The following is a 22,397-nucleotide window of genomic DNA, read 5'->3' as shown; positions in this document are numbered from 1 at the left end:
CTGGGCGCGGTCCAGGCGCGGACGGGCGCAGACGGGCTTACCTTTGGCGCGCCTTCGGCACACCATTGGCGTACGCGCTGACTCTGCCATAAATGGAGAGTGGAGGGGGCGGAATGAGGGAGGAGCAGCTGGGAGGTGGGAGCGGGGTGGCGAATGGGAGAGGCTCGGGGAAACCAGCAGGAGTGGGGGCGGGGCCGCGGGGGTGCAGCGGCAGGAAGCGGGGTGGGCAGCGGGGCCAGAAGTTGGGGCTAGGGCAGACGGCGGCAACAGGGGGCAGAGCACAAAATGGCGCAGATCAACACACTACAATGGGGCAAACGGAAACAAGATACAGTACAGCAATACAATTGGGGCAAGACGGCAACAGGGGGCAGAGCTAAACGATACCAATGGGGCTAAACAATACAAAACAAGCAAAACGGCACAACAATACAATGCAGCAGTTCAAGGAGGGTCAAAACGGCAACAGGGGGCAGAGCAGAACGATACCAGTGGGGCTAGACAATACAAAACGAGCAAAAACGGCACAACAATACAATGCAGCAGTACAGAATGGCAAAACGGCAACAGGGGACAGAGCACAAAAGGCAGCAGAGCAACAGAAGTGCTATGGCGATACTACCGTCCACAGCGGGGGCAGTCAGGGCAGCGGATCGGGCGGCGGTGGCAGCAGGGGACCGGGTGACTTCCTGGAGGGGGCCACGCGGCGGGTAGAGCGACCGGCACTGACGTGGTCAGGCTGGGTCACCAGTTGGCTAAACGCGGTGTCATGGTGTATTCTTATTGACTGGTATTGGTGCCCCTTTAATATTTACACCTTGGCAGAAGGTGTGGATGCAGGTGAAACATTGGGAATTGAAATAAGAACCATACAAGGTGCTTTTGATATCTGAATTGTGTGTGTGCACCTTAGGTTTTTACTACTAATGCGAGACATTGTTCTGGTACCATGCTAAACCCCTGCATGTGATGATGGAGTGATGTGTGATGATCTAACTATAAATGTGAGCTGCAGCACGCAATTTTTGCTACCAGCAAGGAAACCTTTGTTTCATCTGTTTTGGGTTACAAAGTGTACCAAGCACATAATAAATCTGATAGGCTGTTTGGCGCATATACTGGCATTTCTCTGTACAAGCTGGCATTTGAGGCCTCCTTCCCTCACTAGGTTGTGTCTATACTTTGCATGTGCATTTGGTGATGGGCATAGCATTCCCCATGCTATTTAAAACACAATTTTGTGGGTTTTGGCTCTAGAACTGATGCTTCATTCATCCAAACATTACAATAAACCTTTTTGACTGGACCTTTGGCTTCTTAATACTTTCCTGGCTGCCTGCCTCGCTGATAAGTTTGGATTCTCTTAAATTTCTCACAGGTTTAGCTGAAGGAGGTTTAAATGTACGAGTCTCAGTAATTTAATCTTGTACAAAGTCCATATTCCTTATGATGACATCCACCTACCCTGCTCTAAGACTAGGCAATAGCCTTTTTAGAGAGAGCGGCTCTTGGGTGTGATGACAGCAGGTATGTAAATACGGTAAACCTGGGTGGAGCTGAGCTCCTAAGCGCCATACAGTTTTCGAACCAGGCACAATTGCTGCACAGTTTGTTGATCTACCACTTCTGGACAGCCTGCCTGTGTACATTAACATCCAGCTGCACACTGTACTGTCCTGGTTGCATGTTACTACCCCCATTCCCATCATATGGCTGCAGACACCTAACACCATTGCGGATCCTTGTACATGGCCTGAAGTTGAGTTACTCTTGCCACATAAAAAAGTTGCTTGTAAAGTGTGCTATTGCTCCTGCGTGCTGGATTTATGGTTAATAGTACAGGGGTCACTACTGTGAGTCATTGAGTATCCCACACTTAATAAAAAAAAAGAATGCCATATAAATATAAATCTTTCATGGGGGCGTGGCCAAGCCGGCCAAGATGGCGGACGCATCTCCCTGAGGCTCCTTGAGGCCTCCCGGGCAATCTCCACTAATCCAAGCCCCAAATGCCTTCAATCTATGTAAAACCCTGCATTTGAGCTGCCGCCGTACAGGGTTCGGCCTGATGAGCCTGGACCCATAGCTGCAACCACAAATTCTATAATAGGAGCGGCCTCTACGGATCGCTGACAAGATGGCGTCCCCGCCGAAACTCTGAGAAACAACCAGAACGAAGGACGGGCGCCTGCCTTCCAGTGCCGAAGAGGCGTGACCGGCAGGCAGAACCAGCGGGGGAGCCGTCTGGCGTGACAGGTGAGAGAGCAGCAGATAATCGACCCGCTCTCGGGTGTCCCCACTCGCCGGTACAACGAGGGACGCCCCTGCACACGACGGGCTGCAGTGCATGAGCCCCGCACCACCTCAGCGCCAAATCACCTCCCGCCAGCGCACCCCCCCCCTCTCTGCACGGCGCCGGAACTCGAGGCGCGCAGAGAGTGGTATCACCCTGACAGTGATGCCGCGAGCAAACCTCTGCCCACATGCCCATCGTGCTACACAATGTGCGCCTGACAAATGAAACCTTCTAGGGAGGGAAAGCCACACACCGCGTAGGCCCTACAGAGTTGACCAGCAGCACCAGATAGGGAAATCTCTGCGCACGTAACGGACACGGCGACTGGAAGCTGAGGCACGGTGACCCTCCTCTTCTCGGCACTGGGACTCGAGGCGCGCAGTGAGAAGGGGAGAGGGGTCGTCAGCACTTTCTAGGGCGCGTGCAAAAAATCAGAAAACAGCCATTACGACCCCCTCCATGTGTCAGACTGTACTGCATGAATTCCGCAGCGACCCCCCGTTGAAATACCACCCTGAGACACAACCCCCTCCCTGCACGGCGCGGGGGACTCGAGGGGGGGTGACATGTTGGCAGCGCCATTGGGAGCGACTCTCCACCTGTGCATCCACTGCACTGCATAATGTGCACCCCTTAGATGAAACCCAACGTGGACCAGCTACACCAGGTGGGGTAAGCCCTACATAAAGCACGACAACCAGGAACTGAGACATAGCGACCTCCAGCCAGATACAAGCGTCACATATCTGGACACGGGTGTTCTATGACACCATCGGCTGCTATCTGTATCCAATTTGGGCCTCCCTGGAGTGTGGCTACATAGCCCGGGATAGTGGCTAGTACTAGGGAGGGGCGCACTGACTGTCGAAAGTATACTACCTGGGCCCTGGCTCCCCTGGTACACCCAGCCGCCATCTTTCCCCTCCGGAATCATCGATCTGCTCCCCACTGGCACGGACCTGACTCACCAGACAACGGGAACAGATTGAGCGCATGTGCTCCACCCAGGGAATTACACCACGGGGTCCTCCCTGGTCTCCTCCTCTGAACAGCACGAAACCCGGCCACCCGCACACTTCAACGCACGGTGACAAGCACTGATCGGGGCAGAAGAATCACAACAGTGACAAAGCCTGGATCTGAGACGTGCGGGCGGGTGCGTATTCGCCTGGGGACGTTCACAGCTGAACAGGTCAGGGGGGAGACCCGATCGTGCACGAGATGCACCAGCGGTTGGGCTTGTGTGGTTGGCCCTGGGGAGACGAAGAGTGATGCCAACAAGCCAGAAGGTGCCTGACACAACAGCTTGCTATCCCCCGAGGTGTGAATCAGTGGAACACGACACCAGACCCCATCCACTAAAAGGCGAAGGAAGAGCACCCGCCATGGGACGTCAACGCGCAACAGTAACGTCGCAAGCCCCGAAGCAGCAGTGACTTCCCCAGTTCCTATGTAACCCGGTTAGGAGGAGAATCATCCTGCTCAGAATCCATGTCCAGCAAGCTAGATAAGGTATTCGCTGCCATAGAACACTCCAGAGTAACTATGGAAAATAGATTTGGTGAACTGGCCATAGAGCTCAACCTCCTCCGAGATGACCACAGTAAATTGGCAGATAAAGTCGCCCAAGTGGGGAAAAACGCTTCAAATCATGGGACCACAAGTGCAGCAACAGTACAATGCTATAAAAGATCTACAATCGCGAATAAAGATCCTGGTAAATAAAACGGACGATTTGGAGGGACGCTCCCGATGGAGCAATATATGAATCATGAATCTCCCGGAAGGAGTGGAGGGCTCTAATCCGATCGGATACATTACAACCTGGATCACAACGTTCACACAAGCGAAGGACATAAACCCCTACTTCTCTATAGAGAGAGCACACCGGGTCCCGGCCCGTAGACCAAAGCAGGGATTGCCGCCCGACCATTCCTCTTGAAGTTGCTTCATTACCAGGACAGAGACACCATTCTTCACGCAGCCAGGCAGCAAGGGACGATACGAGTAGAAGACAAACAGGTCATGCTCTTCCCAGATTACTCTCGAACCGTCCAACAACAGAGAGCCTCCTTCCTAGCAGTTAAACGCATTCTGCGTCAAAAGAACATACAATACGCACTACTATTCCCTGCCTGACTCAAAATGATCCACGATGGCGCCACGCACTTCTTTACAGACCCAGCAGAAGCGAACACCTGGGTGAAGCAGCACCTGACCAACTTTACAAAACCCCCAGGTACGCAAAGTAATCAACCACCTGGACGGTAAGGTCGACAACTTAGAAGGGTCACTCTCACTCAACTCAGCGCGCGGTCCAGTTCAGCCACTACCAAATCTCCTTACCTCGCACAAATCATGACGGAGCGCAGGAGAGCTCTGCAAGCAGCGGCAACAATGAAACTAACAGGAGAGAGTGCGGAAGTAGAGGGAGGCCCACACTTGTTCAGTTTGGAAGAAGATGGTAGTGATGCACACACATCCCGAGAGGGCTCAATGACACCCCCGATAGGGACCCCTCAAATGACGGACACACTGATATAACAGTACTGAGGCTTCTGTAAACAGAGAAGATGGCTCAGCTTATGTCTGGGACACTAGCAGACATGACAATATCTCACCCAGATATAACAATACCTCAGACATTCACACTTGTCACAAAAGCCACAAAATGAACACTAATCCAGACTGAAATGGGTGTCTGAGAACAGAAACAGCATCCGTGGGCACTTCTGTCACATTTTCTACAGGCGGGCAGCCGTAGTGTTAGCAACTGGCTGGGATGTAGAGCCGCCGCCCTCCAGCAACAAACTAAAGTTAGTATATGAAATACAGTTTGGACAGATTGCCCCGTGCGATGGGTCCCCCAAGTTGGGAATGTTTCCCGTTGTTTGAGTTTACCCCCTCCTTCTCTCCAACTCCCCAGATGCCCTTGGTGGAACGAGAAAACCGAAGCGGACAATGCAAACAATATGTAAGCGACTGGCAACATGTTGAGGGGAGGGGACAATGGACGAGGAGAACACTGCACTTAGGGAAAGCTCCGACTAGACACCAGACAACATGACAACCAAGATTCCTAACATAGACATCAACCTTATCACATTAAAGGTTAGAGGTATGCACACGGCAAACAAACAAACCATCGTCTAAGCATATATTAAGAGACAAAAAGCACAGATAGCTCTTTTACAAGAGACACGCCTGACGGAGGCAGAGGTAGGCCAACTCCATAAAAAATGGTGGGGCATTATGTGAGCCACGACGTACTCCGCATTCGCCAGGTGTTCACCAATATGGATTAGATCAGGGGTACCACTCAGGGAACAAACAAGACTAGTGAACAAAGATAGTCGATACGCTCTGATGATGGGACTATTAGAAAGCCAACCAATACTACTGGGAAGCATATACGACCTCAAAGTAGAGCAGGATCAATATTGGAGTCATCTCACGGGCGTACTGGCCCAACACACATCGATCCCATGGCTCCTACGGGGGGATTACAATTGTACCCTGGACATTCACCTAGACAGATCTCACCCCCGTCAGCGCAATCACCCGCATTCTAACAGACGGAACACTTCCGACAGTGGGTGGATCAGTGGGCTCTGGTAGACACCTGGGGCCAGATGTAGGTGGTCATTTACCGGCCGGTAACGGCCGATTTCGGCCGTTACCGACCGGTAAATGGGTTTTTGCGATGTAGGGGCATCATTTTACAGATTCGGTAAATTTACCGAATCAGTAAACTTACCGAATCTGTAAAATACCGAATCGGTAATTTTACCGATTCGGTAAATCCAAGATGTAGGTAGGACTGTTTACAGTGCTACAGGCCTTCAGAATTCGGTATTTTACCACACAATCCTATTGTGTGGTAAAATACCGAATTCAGGTGTGCATGCACATCTGTGCATGCACACCTATGCCATGTGACAGACAGACATGCCCTTAGGGCATGTCTGTGTGCCACATGGCGCACATGCCTGTATTTGGGGTGCTAGAGGGTGTCAAAGTGACACCCCCTGCACCCTTCCTGGAATCGGTAATGCCCATTGATTCCTATGGGCTTCAATGCCCATAGGAATCAAGCAGTAGCGGCACCCCCCCCCCCTCCCAGCGCCTTGAGACCCTACGGGTGAGTAGTGCGCTCTACAAATGACTTGATTGATTGATTGATTGATGGGCATTACCAAATCGGTATTTACAGAATTGGTAAATACCGAATCTTAACGATTCGGTATTTACCGATTCTGAAATACCTACATCACCCCCCTCTATTTTACCACTTCTTAAATACCGAATCGGTAAAATTCGGTATTTAAGAAGTGGTAAAATAGAATTACCTACATCTAGCCCCTGGAGAGCACGGAACCCAACCACTAAAATCTACTCCTTTCACTCCATCCCGCACGACTTACAAGTCAGGCTCTATAGATTTCTTTGCTCCGCAGCCCTCCTACCTAAGGTGCAACACACAGACTACCTAGGCAGAGTTGTGTCAGATCATGATGCACACACAGTGACCCTTAGATGGAGACCGCCCCAACCCCCCGTCCCGACGTGGAAACTACCATGAGAGTGCATGCCTGATCAGGCGGTTCGTCAAATTTATGGGGACCACATCCAAGAACACTTTATACTTAATACCGGCACGGCGTCCTCCAGATTAATAGAATGGGACACGTTTAAGGTCAGCACCAGTGGACACTGCATCCAACAAGTAGTAGAAGTGCGGAGAATGCCGGAAAGTGCACTGCAAAATACAGAGGCTAAACTGGCGGGCTTGTCAAAAGACATGGACCAAGGGAAAGCCACTCTGGCGCAAATCACAGAAGCTAAAACATCCCATACAGAAACCATGCGCGACCTCCGCAAATATAACTTTCGCACATATGCAACCAGAGTACATCGGGAGGGTAATAGAGCATGGACACTCCTGGTCTGGCTAGCCAAACAGGACACAGTTGTAAATCCGATCACAGAACTGACAGACTAGGCGGGTAACCCTAAGCACTCGCAAGTAGACTTAATGCACATATTTCATGAGTACTATGCAGAAATCTACCGAGCCCCAACACAGGCGACACACCAAGAGCTGACTCCGTTTCTCGGCCCATCGCCCATGCCCGGAATCCCACCCGCAGACAAGAAGGAATTGGAGGTGAAGATCATGCCCTCGGGCATAACTCAGGCGATTAGAACATTAGCGAGAAACAAAGCACCCGGTATGGACGGTTTCCCGCTCGAGTATTATAGCACCTTCGCAACCCAACTAGCACCCCGAATGGCATCCATGTATGAAGATGCACTGACCAGAGGTGAACTCCCGGGCTCGCTCCGGGAGTCGATCCTGATGATGTTTCCGAAGCCATAGAGACCCCACGCTTCCAGCCTCATATAGACTAGACTAATGACGCTATTAAATGCAGACTGTAAAATCCTGGGGAAAATATTAGCTGACCGTTGCAGTCAAATCCTTCCAGCAATGGTACACCCAGACCAATGTGGCTTTGTCCCACAGCGTAACACCTCGCAAAATCTACGCAGATTGTTTCACATCCAAGACAGGGTAAAAGACCGGTTCCCGCGTGCGGCGTGCCTAATCCTAGACCTCGAAAAGGCCTTCGACACACTAACATTGCCACATCTGTTCGCGGTCCTCCAGAAAATAAATGTCTGCCCCACTCTACTGGCGTACACACAACTCCTCTATAAGGGTCTCACCTCCAGGGTAAGAATCGGCAAACTTATATCTGCCTCGTTCCTGGTGGAACGAGGGACCAGGCAGGGGTGCCCCCTCTCCCTCCTCCTATTTACTCTAGCAGTAGAGCCCTTGGCCATACGGTTACGGCGGGAGGGGAAGGCGTGGGGTATCCCAATAGCAGACACGATGCACTGCGTATCGCTGTACACCGATGATCTTCTGATTTACGTTCGGGACGCCACAGATGACCTCACCTTGATAGGGGCAATGCTGCAGGACTTCGAAGGGACCTCGGGTCTCAAAGTCAACTGGGACAAATCTACGATTTTCCCACTAGTCCTCATCTAGCACCCATGGACATCACAGTGGGCACCCAGAAAATCACATGGAGTACCGTAGCCCCTCAATATCTAGGAGTGCGGGTATACCATTCCCCCGAAGACCTCTACAAGGGGAATCAGCGTAAAACATTGGCGGGACTACGCGCGGCGGTGAACTTCTGGAAAACACTGCCATCGGACGCGTAGACATACCCAAAATGATCATGGTTCCTAGACTGCTCTATCACTTCACAAATTTCCCAGTGATACCGCCACGCTCCTTCTTTCGGGAGTTAGACACACTACTCATAGCCTTGATATGGGGAGACGGCCACCATAGAGTAGCTTTGTGCACATTATACTTACCCACGACACGCAGAGGGCTGAGAGCTCCATCCTTTGAGGCATACTTCCTAGCGGCACAAATCCAATGGCTGTCTCACTGGACAGCGGAAAGACATATAGGGCAAACAATTACCGATGAAGGCTGAATACCCCTCCCAGCCATCAGGATAATGTTAATGCCAGGTACCAAACCACTGCGCACAAACGCGTCTGGCGGTATCCCTGGCCCGCAAATGTATGTTACGGATACACCGCATGTCAAAAGGACAGCCCCTATTTTCCCCATTACTCCCCTTAGTAGGACTCCCCCGGAAAGACAAATACTACACTACAGGAGCCCTCCAGGTTTGGGCTGACCACGACGTGACGAGGTAGAGTCTCTGTTCCACGATGGACAACTGAGGACATATGCCCAAATGGTCGAGTGGTATGACCCCACGCCAGGACAATTCCTACTGCACAGGCAACTTTTAGATAGCGGCTGCCAAAACTGGTATCTTCGAGACGGGGAACCTCAGACGCACCCAGTGCTGCACACACTTCTGCGGATGGGGATAGGCAGACACTTAGTTACTTGGCATTACAGGGCAATCCGGGAGCTGACTAACACTTCCCTAGACGGGTTGCGACAGAAATGGGAAGACGACGTGGGTCGGGCATTCCACGATAAAGAACGGGAACAAGCACTAGAATATCTGAAAAAGGTCTCCAGGAATGCACACTTCAAAAATATACAGTTCAATGGCCTTCACCGAGCATACCTCGCGCCAGATAAATTACACCGTTTCTTCTGCCTCACATGCAACTGTACTATTGGGCGGCGCAATTGAAAGTCATTATTAACTGGTTACATGCCCCGCAGGGCGACCCGGCGTATTTGGCGGACAGACATCAACTAGGAGTACCGGGCTTGCTCGCACCGCTGTATCATAGGGGGAAGGCAAATAGGCTAATGGGCCAGACCAAGCACACAGTGACTCTCTGGCACAGCGCACAGGCGAAGCTTAAATGGAGGGGAGTTATAACACAGATGACGCCGTTGTGGGACACTAGGGCGCTCGGAAGCCTGAGACAATCCAAAGGTTTCAATGCATGGGACACCATAGGAATATCAACGGTGGGAGATATGTGGGCGGCGGGTGTCCCATTTCCACAACTCCAACAGACCTACCAACTGGGCCCAAACGAAACATATCGCTACATCCAAATTCGTCATGCACTTATGGCAGCAATACCAGCGGGAACCACAGTTCCGGAGTCCTCACCGTTGGAGGACAGACTGCTAACAGGGTACATGCAGGTGGGCGCCACATCCCTCACATACCGTAAGTTACTGCACAATTTGCCGGACCCCTTACTCAAATTGCGAGAGAAGTGGGTAGGAGAACTGGGTGACATGGATGAAACTGACTGGAATGAGGCACTAGCCTCCCCCAGGGAGGCGGGCATATCGGCGAGGTTCCGTCTAGTCCAATTGAAGGTCCTACACCGAATATACTTCACAAGGACGACCTTGTGCAAATTGCACAGGGCAGACAGCCCGCACTGCCTGAGGGGGTGTGGTGGGGAGGGTACCTTCCTACATACACTCTGGGAGTGCCCTAACATTGCGGAATATTGGAGACGTATAGTTCGCACCATCTCACAGACGCTAGAAACGACACTGATACCAGACCCCCGTTCGGCCCTGTTACATATCTGGGGACCGACGGACCTCACACGCCACGGGAAATTGTGGACGACAGTGGGATACATGGTAGCGAAACGGGATATAGCACAAAAGTGGGGGGCGCCAGACACACCTACACTGGGCCAGTGGTGTAACAACATGGATATGATTATGGTGACAGAAAGAGCGGTGTACAAACAGAGAGCCAACCCGCGTAAATGGAATGCAATATGGACACCCTGGAATAAATACCGGGGAGACATATGCGACCCGCTGGATGAAGATGACACCGACAGTTCAGACGAGGAGGACCTGGATGAATGAAGGTGAATGTTGTGGCCTTAGGGGGTTCCTAGGAGAGGTACACAATGGGGTGGAATCCTGGGAGGGACTACCTATTTTAATGACAGACGGGACCGCAGGGAGAGCAAGTCACGTGCGCAGAGCAGAGCTGTATGATGTTCTTCACAATACTGAATCAAGAGTTACAGTTATGTTTATAAAATACAAAAGTAAGAGGTATTGATGCTTAGAACCGATGTTTACTCACACGTGTACGTACTCTGATATTGATGCTGCCGGACCGCTGGTTGTCGGCTAAATAGCTGTGTGACATATTCAATAACACATGACTGAAAGAGTAGCCGGCCTCCGGGTTGTAGGCGCAATAGCTGTATTGATGACAAATGTTAATAAACCTCTTACGAACCAAAAAAAATAATAATAATTACACCGTTTCTATCCCGACACACAATTCGCGTGCCCCCGCTGTCAAACTCCAGAGTCGAACTTTAGACATATGTTCTGGGATTGCCACATAATACAAAAATACTGGGATAGGGTACACCAGACACTCCGTGTGACAGTCAATCTCCTGAACATATCCACATGGGAAACATGCGCTCTGGGAATCCTCCGCAAAAGATAGTCTGAAAAACTACAATGGCGCTTTGCATCCCTAGCTATTCTCCTCACAAAGAGGGGCATAGCCATGCATTGGCGAGCCCCAACTGGGCCCACGGATGCAGCCTGGGTGGGCGTAATGAGAAAATGGGGGGCAGTGGAAGAAGAGACTCTAAGGGAGGAGGAAGTGAAAGGAACACGTAAACATCCTGTATCCATGGAATGGGCACAGTTGCTATTCCAATTCACACAAGAGACAGCAGAGGGAGAAACACCTGAAGCCTCGCAGCCCCCACCCCAAACTCCGCTCCTATCCCCGTGGTGCAAACACCAGCCACCACTGCGTAACGTCAAGACACTCATGACAGACGGCACACCTGGAACGTACCCGAAGGGTTCTCACCCATTACTGCAACCGAGTTCTCCCTCCCCCCACATACTCAATAGCACAGACCAACCAAATTGTAGCTAGTCACATCACAAGCTGACACAAACGCACACCTCATATGCTTTGCGCATCCCCCCCACCCAATTTCCCCCCCACAGTTCCACAGTTCTGTTCTCCCCCTTGGCAGTTCCGATACCGACCTAATCCGATAGAGAAGATGTTCAGGTATCCTAATGGGTACATCATACAAGGATAGAGGAGAGGGCGACACACCAACTTCCGCCCCGAGTTACTCACCTAATCAGACACAGCAGACCATACCAACATAAGGCGAGACTAGCAAGGAGATGACACCTGTACTACTGTAAGATAACCTACCTAATGGGCTAGACATATGATGACATCACAAACTTTGTAACTGTACATGATATTCAAATACTCGCAAATGTTTATTAAAATGCATTATTGCTGGTCTCAAACGGAAACCTGTACTGTAAAACCCCAATAAAAAAATGCTAAACTAGAAAAAAATATAAACCTTTCATTTATGCCAGTGCCAATTTGTATTCTTTCAAGTGGGGCAGGCTCTTTTTTAGTAAATGTAAACTCTCCCTTTCCAGCACAGCCATTAAACAAGCATTAGCATAGCTAATAGGTCTAGCTTTTGGGACCTTATAAGTGATGAGCCATGCAACACTTGATGTTGTTTAATGAAGGATATTGTGCTGGATAACTAAACACTTATAATGTCCCAAAGGCGAGACCCATTGGCTATGCATTGGGGGGCCTTATAAGTGTTTAGGTAGAGCTATTGACTTTACCAACGTTTTTAAGCTGTGCTGTAGAGAAGTGTGGTTGCTGTGCAGCATGCTGAGAAGTTGTAATTAAAAAGTGTAAGAAGAGTGATGCTGTGGTATCGTTGAGTGATGCTGTGCTGGCCCTGAGTTATGCAGCGGTGGCGTTGAGTGATGCTGTGCTGGCCCTGAGTGATGCTGTGGTGGCCCTGAGTGATGCTGTTGTGGTGCAGACTGATGCTGTGGTGACGCCGATTGATGCTGTGGCACTGCAGAGTGATTCTATGGTAGCGCATAGTGATGCTGTGGTGGTACTGAGTGATGCTGTGGTGTTCCTGAGTGATGCTGTGGTAGTGCTGAGTGATGCTGTGGTGGTGCTGACTGATGCTGTGGTGCCGTTGAGTGACCCTGTGCTGGCCCTGAGTGATGCTGTGGTGGCCCTGAGTGATGCTCTGGTGGTGCTGACTGATGCTGTGGTGATGCTGTTTCATGCCGTGACACTGCTGAGTGATGCTGTGGTGGTACTGAGTGATGCTGTGGTGTTCCTGAGTGATGCTGTGGTGGTGCAAAGTGATGTTGTGGTGAAGGTGAGTGTGCTGTAGTGGCCCTGAGTGATGCTGTGGTAGAGCTGAGTGATGATGTGGTGGTGCTGACTGATGCTGTAGTGGTGCTGAGTGATGCTGTGCTGGCCCTTAGTGATGCTGTGGTGGTGCTGAGTGAACCTGTGGTGGTGTGACTGATGCTGGGGTGGCGCTGAGTGAAATTGTTGTGTCCCTGAGTGATGCTGTGGTGGTGCTGAGTGATCCTGTGGTGTTGTTGAGTGATTCATTGTTGGCCCTGAGTGATGATGTGGTGTCACTGAGTTATGCTGTGGTGGTGCTGAGTGATGCTGTGGTGGCTCTGAATGATGCTGTCGTTGCGCTGAGTGATGCTGTGGTGATGCTGTGTGATGCTGTGCTGTTGGTGAGTGATGCTGTGGTGGTGCAGAGTGATGCTGTGGCGGTGCTGAGTTGCTGTGGTTGCGTAGAGCGATGCTGTGGTGGCACTGAGTGATGCTGTTGTGGCCCTGAGCGATATTTTTGTGTGCTGAGTAATGCTGTGGTGGTGCTGAGTGATGCTGTGGTTGTGCTGAGTGATGCTGTGGTGGCGCTGAATGTTGTTGTGGTGGTGCTGAGTGATGCTGTTGTGGCGATGACTGATGCTGTGGTTGTGCTGAGTAATGCTCTGGTTGCGCTGAGTGATGCTGTGGCGGCGTTGCGTGATGCGGTGGTGGCGTTGAGTGATGCTGCAGTTGCGCTGAGTGATGCAGTGCTGGCTCTGAATGATGCTGTGGTTTCGCTGAGTGATGCTGTGTTGATCCTGTGTGATGATGAGTGATGCTGTGGGTTTGCTAGTTACAGTGGTAAAGAACTCCCTCCAAATGTGCAAGAGTGAATAATTAATGCTGATATTCACACGGTGCAAACATATAGCACACATATACAGACATGTACATATCTAAATACTGATAAATGCACATTTAGGCACAGATACATGCTCAGGTAGGAACAGTCACATACATAGGCACTATGCTCAGTAATATAGGAGAATACATACAAATATAAACATAGACATATGCCCACTTGCATTGACACCTAGTCATATGTGTGCATACAGAGGGGCAGCTATAGGCCCACATTCACAAACACGAATACATACATATCCCTTAGAGACACACACATATACACACTCACACTCAAGCACAGGGAAACGGTAGCAGAGGGAGGCGTGCATACATAGACAAGGAGACACATCCAGACACACAGACTTGTATACTTACACACAGTAATTCAGGAAGACGTTTGTACATCCTGCGCAGGCGTGCAATCCTGCACACAGATAGTTACATGCACACAGGCCAGTCCCCGAGGCGCACATAGGTGAGTCATGCTTGGAACTCCGCCAAATCTTTTCGAAAAGCAATCAGTGCCGAGTCCGTGCTGCATGGACCCTGCCGGCCGCTTCCATGAGCAAATTCCCCCTTAATCAGCTGTAAAAAAGAACAAGCATTGGCCTAGCTGCCCTGAAAGTGACATGGCCACGCGGCCGTAAAAAAGTGAAAGTGATCGCGATTGCGCGCAGACGTGCAGTCCTCCACACAGATAGATACACGCACACAGGCCAGTCCCCGAGGCGCACATAGGTGAGTCATGCTTAGAACTCCGCCAAACCTTTTTGAATAGCAATCAGTTTGGAGTCAAAATAAAGTAGGGTCACGAAAAGAAAACCAAATGAAAAGCAAACAGGCAGACAGCCATAAAAAACAAGATGTGCGGCCATGAGACTCGCTCTATGGTGGGGGAGGGGCGTAGTGAGGGGCTTGGGAGAGCAAGCGAGAGGAAAGCCAGATGGCGCCTGATCGCGCGCTGTAAGGGTGCCACGAGGAAAGCCAGAAGGCGGGTGTGGGCGTGTCCGTGCGCGTAACCGCAAGCTTTAGGCCACAGGCAAAATGGGAGTGGGATTTCTAAAGCTCACTCACTAAATGTCTCGCCAGATCAACGCATGCGCTGGCTCAGGCGAGACCTAAAAATGGGTTTCAGGCTTATCCATCACAGAGTCTTCAAAAAGATGGCGCTGTAAGCTGCTTAGTGCCAACCTCATGTCAATAGTTATTGATGGCTCCCTCTGCACTGAAAGTAGAGTGGTAGTTTTTTTTTTTTTTTTTTTTACACAGGCACATACCACGCAGATCCCTGAGTCCCAGAGACAACTGTGGCATATAAGATACAAAAATTGACCTTGACAATTTTGCACATTTATAAACAAAAGAATATGAAAGGCAATACAAATAAAATCAACCCCTGCATAACCACCAACATACCCCCATTCCCTCCCCTCCCCCCAACGTATCGTCCCCTTATTCCGGAACAATATATCACAGACCCGAACTGCCATTGATCTACACAAGAGCTTGACTTTCACAATACCATTTCCCACCAAGGAACTGCGAACAGCACAGGTAAGGAACGTAAGGTACGGGAGAGGCCAACAGGCTACTCAGGGCCTCGGCCCCAGCCCCCCCCCCCCCGCGGCGGCTCCAGCTCAAGCCCCCGATAATCCGCCCAGCCCCTCCAGATCTTATAGTGTTTCCGGGGGCACCCTCTAGCCTCAAAGATGGGGAGTTCAAGGCCCATACAGAAGTCCAGTCCATTCTTCCAAATTGAAACGGAGGGGGCAACCACCGCCTTTCAGGCTCTAGCTATATCCCGCTTCGCTAACATGAAACCTAGGAGCATGAGATATCGCTTATAGATATTCCCCCTGATCGCTTCCATCACATGAAGGAGGACAAGCTTCAGCGACCTAGGAAGTTCCCATCCCAATACCTCAGAGAGACAAGCCAGAACTCCCCTCCAAAATCGTGCGAGCGCTGAGCAGTGCCATATGGTGTGTCACAGAGTCCCCGCCTCATGTACACAACGGAGGCACACTGAGGAGGCCACCAAGCCGCCCTCCAGAGCCTAACCCTGACAAAGCCAGGCCCCAAGTTCCCCGAAACAACAGCCAGAAGTAATGGCTACCAGAAAGCAAACCTTCAGGGTCAGAAACTCCAGAGAGACCGAAGTCAGAGGCCTAAAGGGAGGAGCAACCGCCGGATGAAGAAGGAGGGGATACCAAGACTGGCGAGGCCAAAGGAGAGCCACCAAAAGCACCAACAGCCAGTGGTCCACCATGAAGGCTCTCTAGGGGTCCTCTCTCGTTCCCTTTGAGACCTTGGCTTCGCTCCTTCTGTGCAGTTTCTTTCTTCAGTGGCCTGTCGTTTCTGCTCCTGTCCCTCCCTGGGATCTTCCCTTGGTCCTTCATGCCTTGCAGGGTTCTCCCTTTGAGCCTTTGACTTCGGTCTCTCTGGAGTTTCTGACCCTGAAGGTTTGCTTTCTGGTAGTCATTACTTCTGGCCGTCGTTTGGGGGAACTTGGGGCCTTGCTTTGTCATCCTCCCTTCTTAAGTTTTTTTCCTGACAAAGTGGTCCTTCGTCCTGATTTATTTCTTCCCAAGGTTTCCTCAGCTTTTCATTTGTCTCAGGATATTGTCCTTCCTGCCTTTTTCCCTTCCCCTTCTACTGATGAGGAAATTCGGCTCCATTCCCTGGATTTGAACAGGGCTCCGGCGATCTACCTGGAGCGTACTGCCTCCTTTGGCCAGGTGGATTTTTTGTTTGTTACCTTTGGTGTTGCCTGGCAGGGTCATCGCCCTACCACGGCCACTCTTTCCCGTTGGGTGCATTACTACTGTCTCCCTGGCCTACCGCCATTCAGGTGTGTCCCTTACCCCGGTTTTTCAGGGTCGATCTACCCGGGGTTTGGCTTCCTCCTGGGTTTCATTCAAAGGGGATTCCCTTAAGGATCTTTGTGCTGCTGCTACCTGGTCCTCCCCTCACACTTTTGTTTCCCAATATCGGTTGAGGATGGGGGCGTTTTTTCTGGGGATTTTTGTTCGGCTGTCATTGCGGCTGTCCACTAATTGTGTTTCTTGTCTGCATTGATTAAAAAAAAAAACAATTCTGGCATCTTGGTGTCTGTTCTTTGTTCCTCTTTCACTTGGGTATGCGCTCCGTGGTTACTGTGACGAGGGAGACGTACGAGGTAGGTAATGACTCGGTTACTTACCGGTAATGTTCATTACTCCGAGTCATAGTCTCCCTCGTCACAGTCTTATTCCCTCCAGCCCGCCCTTGCTGGTGGGGGGACGAACAATGGATTTTGCTTTATATTTCAGGATGTTTCCTGTCTAGGTCCCACCCTTATAGGTCAGGTGGCAGGTACTTCCTGCCGGGCAACCATCTTGGGTGAGGACCTTTTTGATTGGGTGAATGCTGTTTCCGGATCACTGGGTGCTCCATGGTTACTGTGACGAGGGAGACTATGACTCGGAGTAATGAACATTACCGGTAAGTAACCGAGTCAGTTGCAACAGTAGCCCTAAATGCTTTGCGAATGGACCTTAAAGAGGGGTAGGGAATCGGCTATTCAGATATCTACTGCATGTCTGACAGACTGCTTGGGGAACCAGGATTTCGCTGAATTGTCATTCTGCTGGTGGCATTAATCTAAAAGCGCCATCTGTGTAGCTGTATGCCCATCTTGCTGTGGCATAGCACCTTGTCCTGGGCACGGTGAGCACTCTGGACGTACGTCCTTCTGCACACTCCAGCTTTTAGCAGCATCTTACAAGCAGTGTTTTTCCAGCCACGGTTTTTGAAGACGAGAAGAGATGCCAGGACAAAGTTCTTGTTTGATGAATTGTATCAGTCTGTCTTGCATGCCTTTCCTCCTATGCCTATAAAGCAGCTGCTATTCCAAACACCTTTGTTTGCAATGTATTCTCTCATAGTACTGATCTGCGCTACTCCCACCAGTGCCGGCGTACATATAGGCCCAGATGCATCAAGGTAAAATCCGCTCGCAAAGGGGCAGATTCTCAGAATCTGCCCCTTTGCGACCGGTATTTTTGCATTCGGGATGCATCATCCCAAATGCAAAAATCGCAAATTAAGAATTTGCTAAATTGCGATTACTTGCATTTAAGGAATCTCAAATTGAGATTCCTTAAATGCATTGCATCAAAGTTAAAAAATTAGCGATTTCGCTAATAGGAGTAGCAAATTACCATGAAATTCAACTTTATGGTAATTTGCAAAAACTTTGAAAAATGCACTTTTGTGCATTTTTCAAAGTTTCATGTAGTGCACACACATGCCCTAAGGGCATGTGTGTGCGCAACATATGTGCACAGATCAATTTCAGGGATGCAACAGGGTGTCCTTTGGACACCCCTGCACCCTTGAAATTGCTTTCTCAATTTTGGATTCGCTAATTGCGATTCGCAAATTGAGAATGTCTTCCCATTCATTCGATGGGCCTCTAGGCCCATACGAATGATTGGGGAGGTATTCCTTAATTGCGACTTGCAATTTGCGAGTCTCAATTAAGAAATTTTAAGAAATCGCTATTTTTTGAGCGAGTATTTTTGCATAGCATTTTGCTATTCCTTATTAGCGAGTCCTTATTTTTCGCTAATAAGGAATCGCAAAATGGATGCTTGATGCATCTGGGGGACGGTCACTTGGACCTTTAAGCAGTGTCATTAAAAGGGGCAGCAAATATTTAGTGCTGCTCTACATAGTAATTAATAATGTAATCCATAAATGCATGCATGCTATCTTATTAATGCTGGACGGACACCAACCTTATTTCTAACTTTGCTAAACCTTTGTCACCATGACAATAAAGTGACCAGTTCCCCTGTGCATGTGTACTTGCAGTAGTAATGCGTAGCCTGCTCCAGGCTATGTAATGTGCAAGTTGGAGACTTTATTTAGCTGCAGCACAGGACATGTATTTCTTATCCTCTGCGCTTTGTACACAGAGACCCTCCTACAATACCTTTTTAATGATTGAGCGCATGCATCACATTGTTAACATAAGTCGGCAACTTAAGCAATGTGAATGTTCAGTAGTTGAGCAATAACTTTTTGTAGGCTGATGTGGCAATACGTTCCTGGTGCCTAAGCTCGCTTAAAGGCATCATACGAAGTACAGGGGTAGAACCATCTACCACAGGACTTGCAGCTTTGGAATGCCCTTAGCCCACATCTGAGGAACCAGACAAGCCCCCTTGAAGAAGGCTTTCACTTCATACATGGTAAACTCTTAAGAAAACACTTTTCTGTCCCCCTATAGAATGGACTGAGCCTGGTTAACCCTCAGGCTGGGTACTCTGCATAATCATCACCCAGAGAGTATACGCAATGATACCTTGGTGTATCACCTGCACACTACATCCCAATTGGAGGTCTATCAAAGGTGTTTGCAGTCACAAACCTATGATGAGAACTACAACGTGATGCCAAGGTAACAATCCCATCATACATCAAACATGTAAACAGATGAATTGCAGTTTCAATTGTGTGTGCACTCCTTGAATGATTTAAATGTGATATATAAGATGGATCTCAGGTCAACCTTCATACCTGTGCCAAACATCTCCACTTTTTTGGAGGACGTAGGCAGAACAAGTAACATGTTTTCTCGAATCTTAGGGAGCCTCTGAACCCCTTGTCTTCCTTCGGGGTTCTGCATGGAATTTCTTTGTTTTGCTATGCCATGCCCAAGGCCTCTTTAGTTGGTTGGAGGTTGAATTCTGAATGCTGATGAAGTCTTATTCTCGTCGAGTTTTCCTTCTAGGATTGCAGTAGTTTGGGCTTTTTTTCTAAATCATGTATTCAACAGTAGGTCCTTACATCAGTTATTAGCAACTGTTTCCATATTTGACTTATGCAGATTTTTTTAATGTTTGCTTTCCTAGGACTATGATTCTTCTAATTCTTACCACGTTTTTATATGCATTCCAAAAAAATGTTGACTTAGACAAAGAACATTATGCAGAGTTGCCAACATGTAGAATTGCTTTTGTTTTAATACATACTGATTTTGTTTTCTTGTAGGTTTGGCAATGCTGACAACATCCCTTGGCCTTTATGTTATTCCATGGTGTACAAAAGCTTTACTACTGACGGCTATGATGTTCGTTGTTGGGATGACCATGGGAATCTTAGATACAGGTTGTCAAACAAACGTATTTCTTCCTTTTCACCTTTTTATGTGCACCTCAGTCTCCCTCGCTAATATATCACTCAGTGTTGAGTATGGCCACAGCTGCAGCCACAGTCCAAGAAACGTCCAGGTCATACTGGAGAGGAATGTATGATTTGCTAAACTTTGCTAAACCTTTGTCACCATGACAATACATACTGGTGGGAGTAGAGCAGATCAGTACTATGAGAGAATACATTGCAAAGACGTTTACGTGGTAAATATACCGTTGTAAACGTAACACGTAGTAAAGCCTTCGTGGTTAAGGATGTTTCCCACTGGAGAGTGATTTAGATGTCTGTATTGATGAATCTTCTGACAGACTAACAAATCCATGAGTCCTAAGCTGTTCCCTATAGCATCTGTCAAATTCATTGAAACTGACTTGGATGCAGATGGGCATTCCACCATACAGTCTCTGATAGATAATACAGCACCATGACTCTGGATACAGTACTGCTGTTCATGCATGCTTTAAAGAGTTGTCTTTAATGTGCCTTTCAGCAGCAGGCCACTGTTTGGGTTTAAAGTGTATGGAAACCTTCAGAAGACAAAGACAGACTGTAAATGTTAATTTAAAAAATAAGTTATTTTCAGGCCACAGCAGCAGCATATCAGCAGTAATGCAACAGGTGATTCTGTTAGTAATACAAAAAGTACATTTGTGAGGATTTACTGCACATCTGTGACAACAGAACCAAGGAAGAAGGTGTTGGTCTGAATCCGGGCGATTCAGAGGACAAACCACTCAGTTGTGTGGATCCACCTGTATAAAGTGCACCCGTATAAAATCATTTTGTTGTGGTTAACCTACTAATAAAATATGTCATCCCATTAGGAAATAGGCTACAATTGTACCCACTTTAGAGTGTGGTATACAGCGATTTGGTAACTTAGCTGCAAGCAGTGTTTTCTAGGGAACTGTATCCAATGTAAACGTTTTCTTTACCTTCAAGTCTTAATATACCACACAGTTTCTACCACTCCTTGGCACATAGTTCATCTTTGATTAGCGACGGCCAAAGAGCTGGTGCTTCTTTGATTTATTTTTTATTATATTGTCTTATTCCCAAAAACACACAAAATGTAATGGGAGGAATTGCTCAGGTAGTGTTCTAGTCCATCATTCTTTGCTCACCATGCCAGCTCAGATAAGCCACCTTCACATATACACCAATGATAACTCAAGTTTTTATACCACTCTGTAATAACCTAGTGAAGACGTCCTTACACTAAATGAAATTATTCAAATGTTGGGGAGCTGGATCACAAATGATGGGCTGGCTCTAAATGAGGATGATAAAAACTACTAATGCTTGGTTGAAAACATTTGATTGCAAACTAGAATAATTATGAATTAATGCAGGTGGAAGATCTGCAGATGGGCTTGCCTCATGAGGTCCAAATGCTTGGCCTACCCTTTGGTTCAAAAATAGACATGGAATAGCATTATGATCATCTAATCAGGATTTGTAATTTTCACTGAAAAATCTTTTTGATCTACTCTTGTTTTTTATGCAAAAGAAAGGGCAGTAATGCAGAGATATACGGTTGATTCTCACCTAGTTTACTGCAACTCATTTTCTCTAAAATATTCTTTCAAGATTACAGTAGAGACAGAATCGTGCTGCTGGAGCTGTAGTAGCTTTGCCCTGACAGTGTCATATTACTCTAGCACTAATAAAACTTCATTGGCTACTAATAAACTCAACAATTGAAAGCTGTGTTTTTAAAGTAGTTTTTTGGACACTCACATCTTGAAAACCCAGATACCTCGAGAAGTAGACTCCTGAGACCGTAAGTCTGAAATCCCGAAACATTCTTGACTAATTTGCATACTTGCGGTTTCAATGATGCCCCGGTTAGTAAATTTTCACTGTTTGCTAAAAATCTCCAATTACTATACCTTACATTTTTCCATAATTCCTTGTTTGCACGCTTTGCAAATTCCCAGAATCTTGCCAAATATGCACAGTTTCACTGCCAGTAATCCCCCACTTAGCACAATGCATGCAAGTTTACTCTTCTTTGATTTGTTGGGCCTCGTTGGCTTAGCATATTGGCTGGCCTGAAGTCCGCCTATGTGAGGTGCTAGCAGAGTCAGTCAGGCTATGAATACCTCTTCCCAGATTGCCTGCAGTATACTGTGGAGTGCCCCTGCCTAAGTACTGAACTCAGTTGCTCCAGTTGAAACAAGCAGGCATGTAATCTAGACTGTGGGTGGTGTGGAAGACCCTTGATTTAGTTGGATAGCAGGGATAGCTGAGACACTTCCTCTCCTATACGAATTTGCAGTTCATTTGCTATCACTTGCCAACTTGTGCACTTAGCTTTGTATGTG

At 48.6% G+C, this 22,397-nt stretch overlaps 1 protein-coding gene across 1 annotated transcript in view; it reads left to right on the top strand.

The window, feature by feature from the left end:
- LOC144761746 (sodium-dependent glucose transporter 1-like) overlaps positions 1-22,397 on the top strand; it is a 408,550-nt gene that overhangs the window by 331,400 nt on the left and 54,753 nt on the right. The window contains exon 3 of the mRNA XM_078646994.1: positions 19,909-20,025. Coding sequence (XP_078503120.1) covers positions 19,909-20,025 — 117 coding nt within the window. The remainder of the gene's footprint in view (positions 1-19,908; positions 20,026-22,397) is intronic.

The sequence above is a fragment of the Lissotriton helveticus genome, chromosome 6, assembly GCF_964261635.1.
Source record: "Lissotriton helveticus chromosome 6, aLisHel1.1, whole genome shotgun sequence".
In the NCBI taxonomy this organism is placed as follows: Eukaryota; Metazoa; Chordata; class Amphibia; order Caudata; family Salamandridae; genus Lissotriton; species Lissotriton helveticus.
Note: the sequence above shows the minus strand (reverse complement) of the source record. Positions and strands in the feature narration are given on the sequence as shown.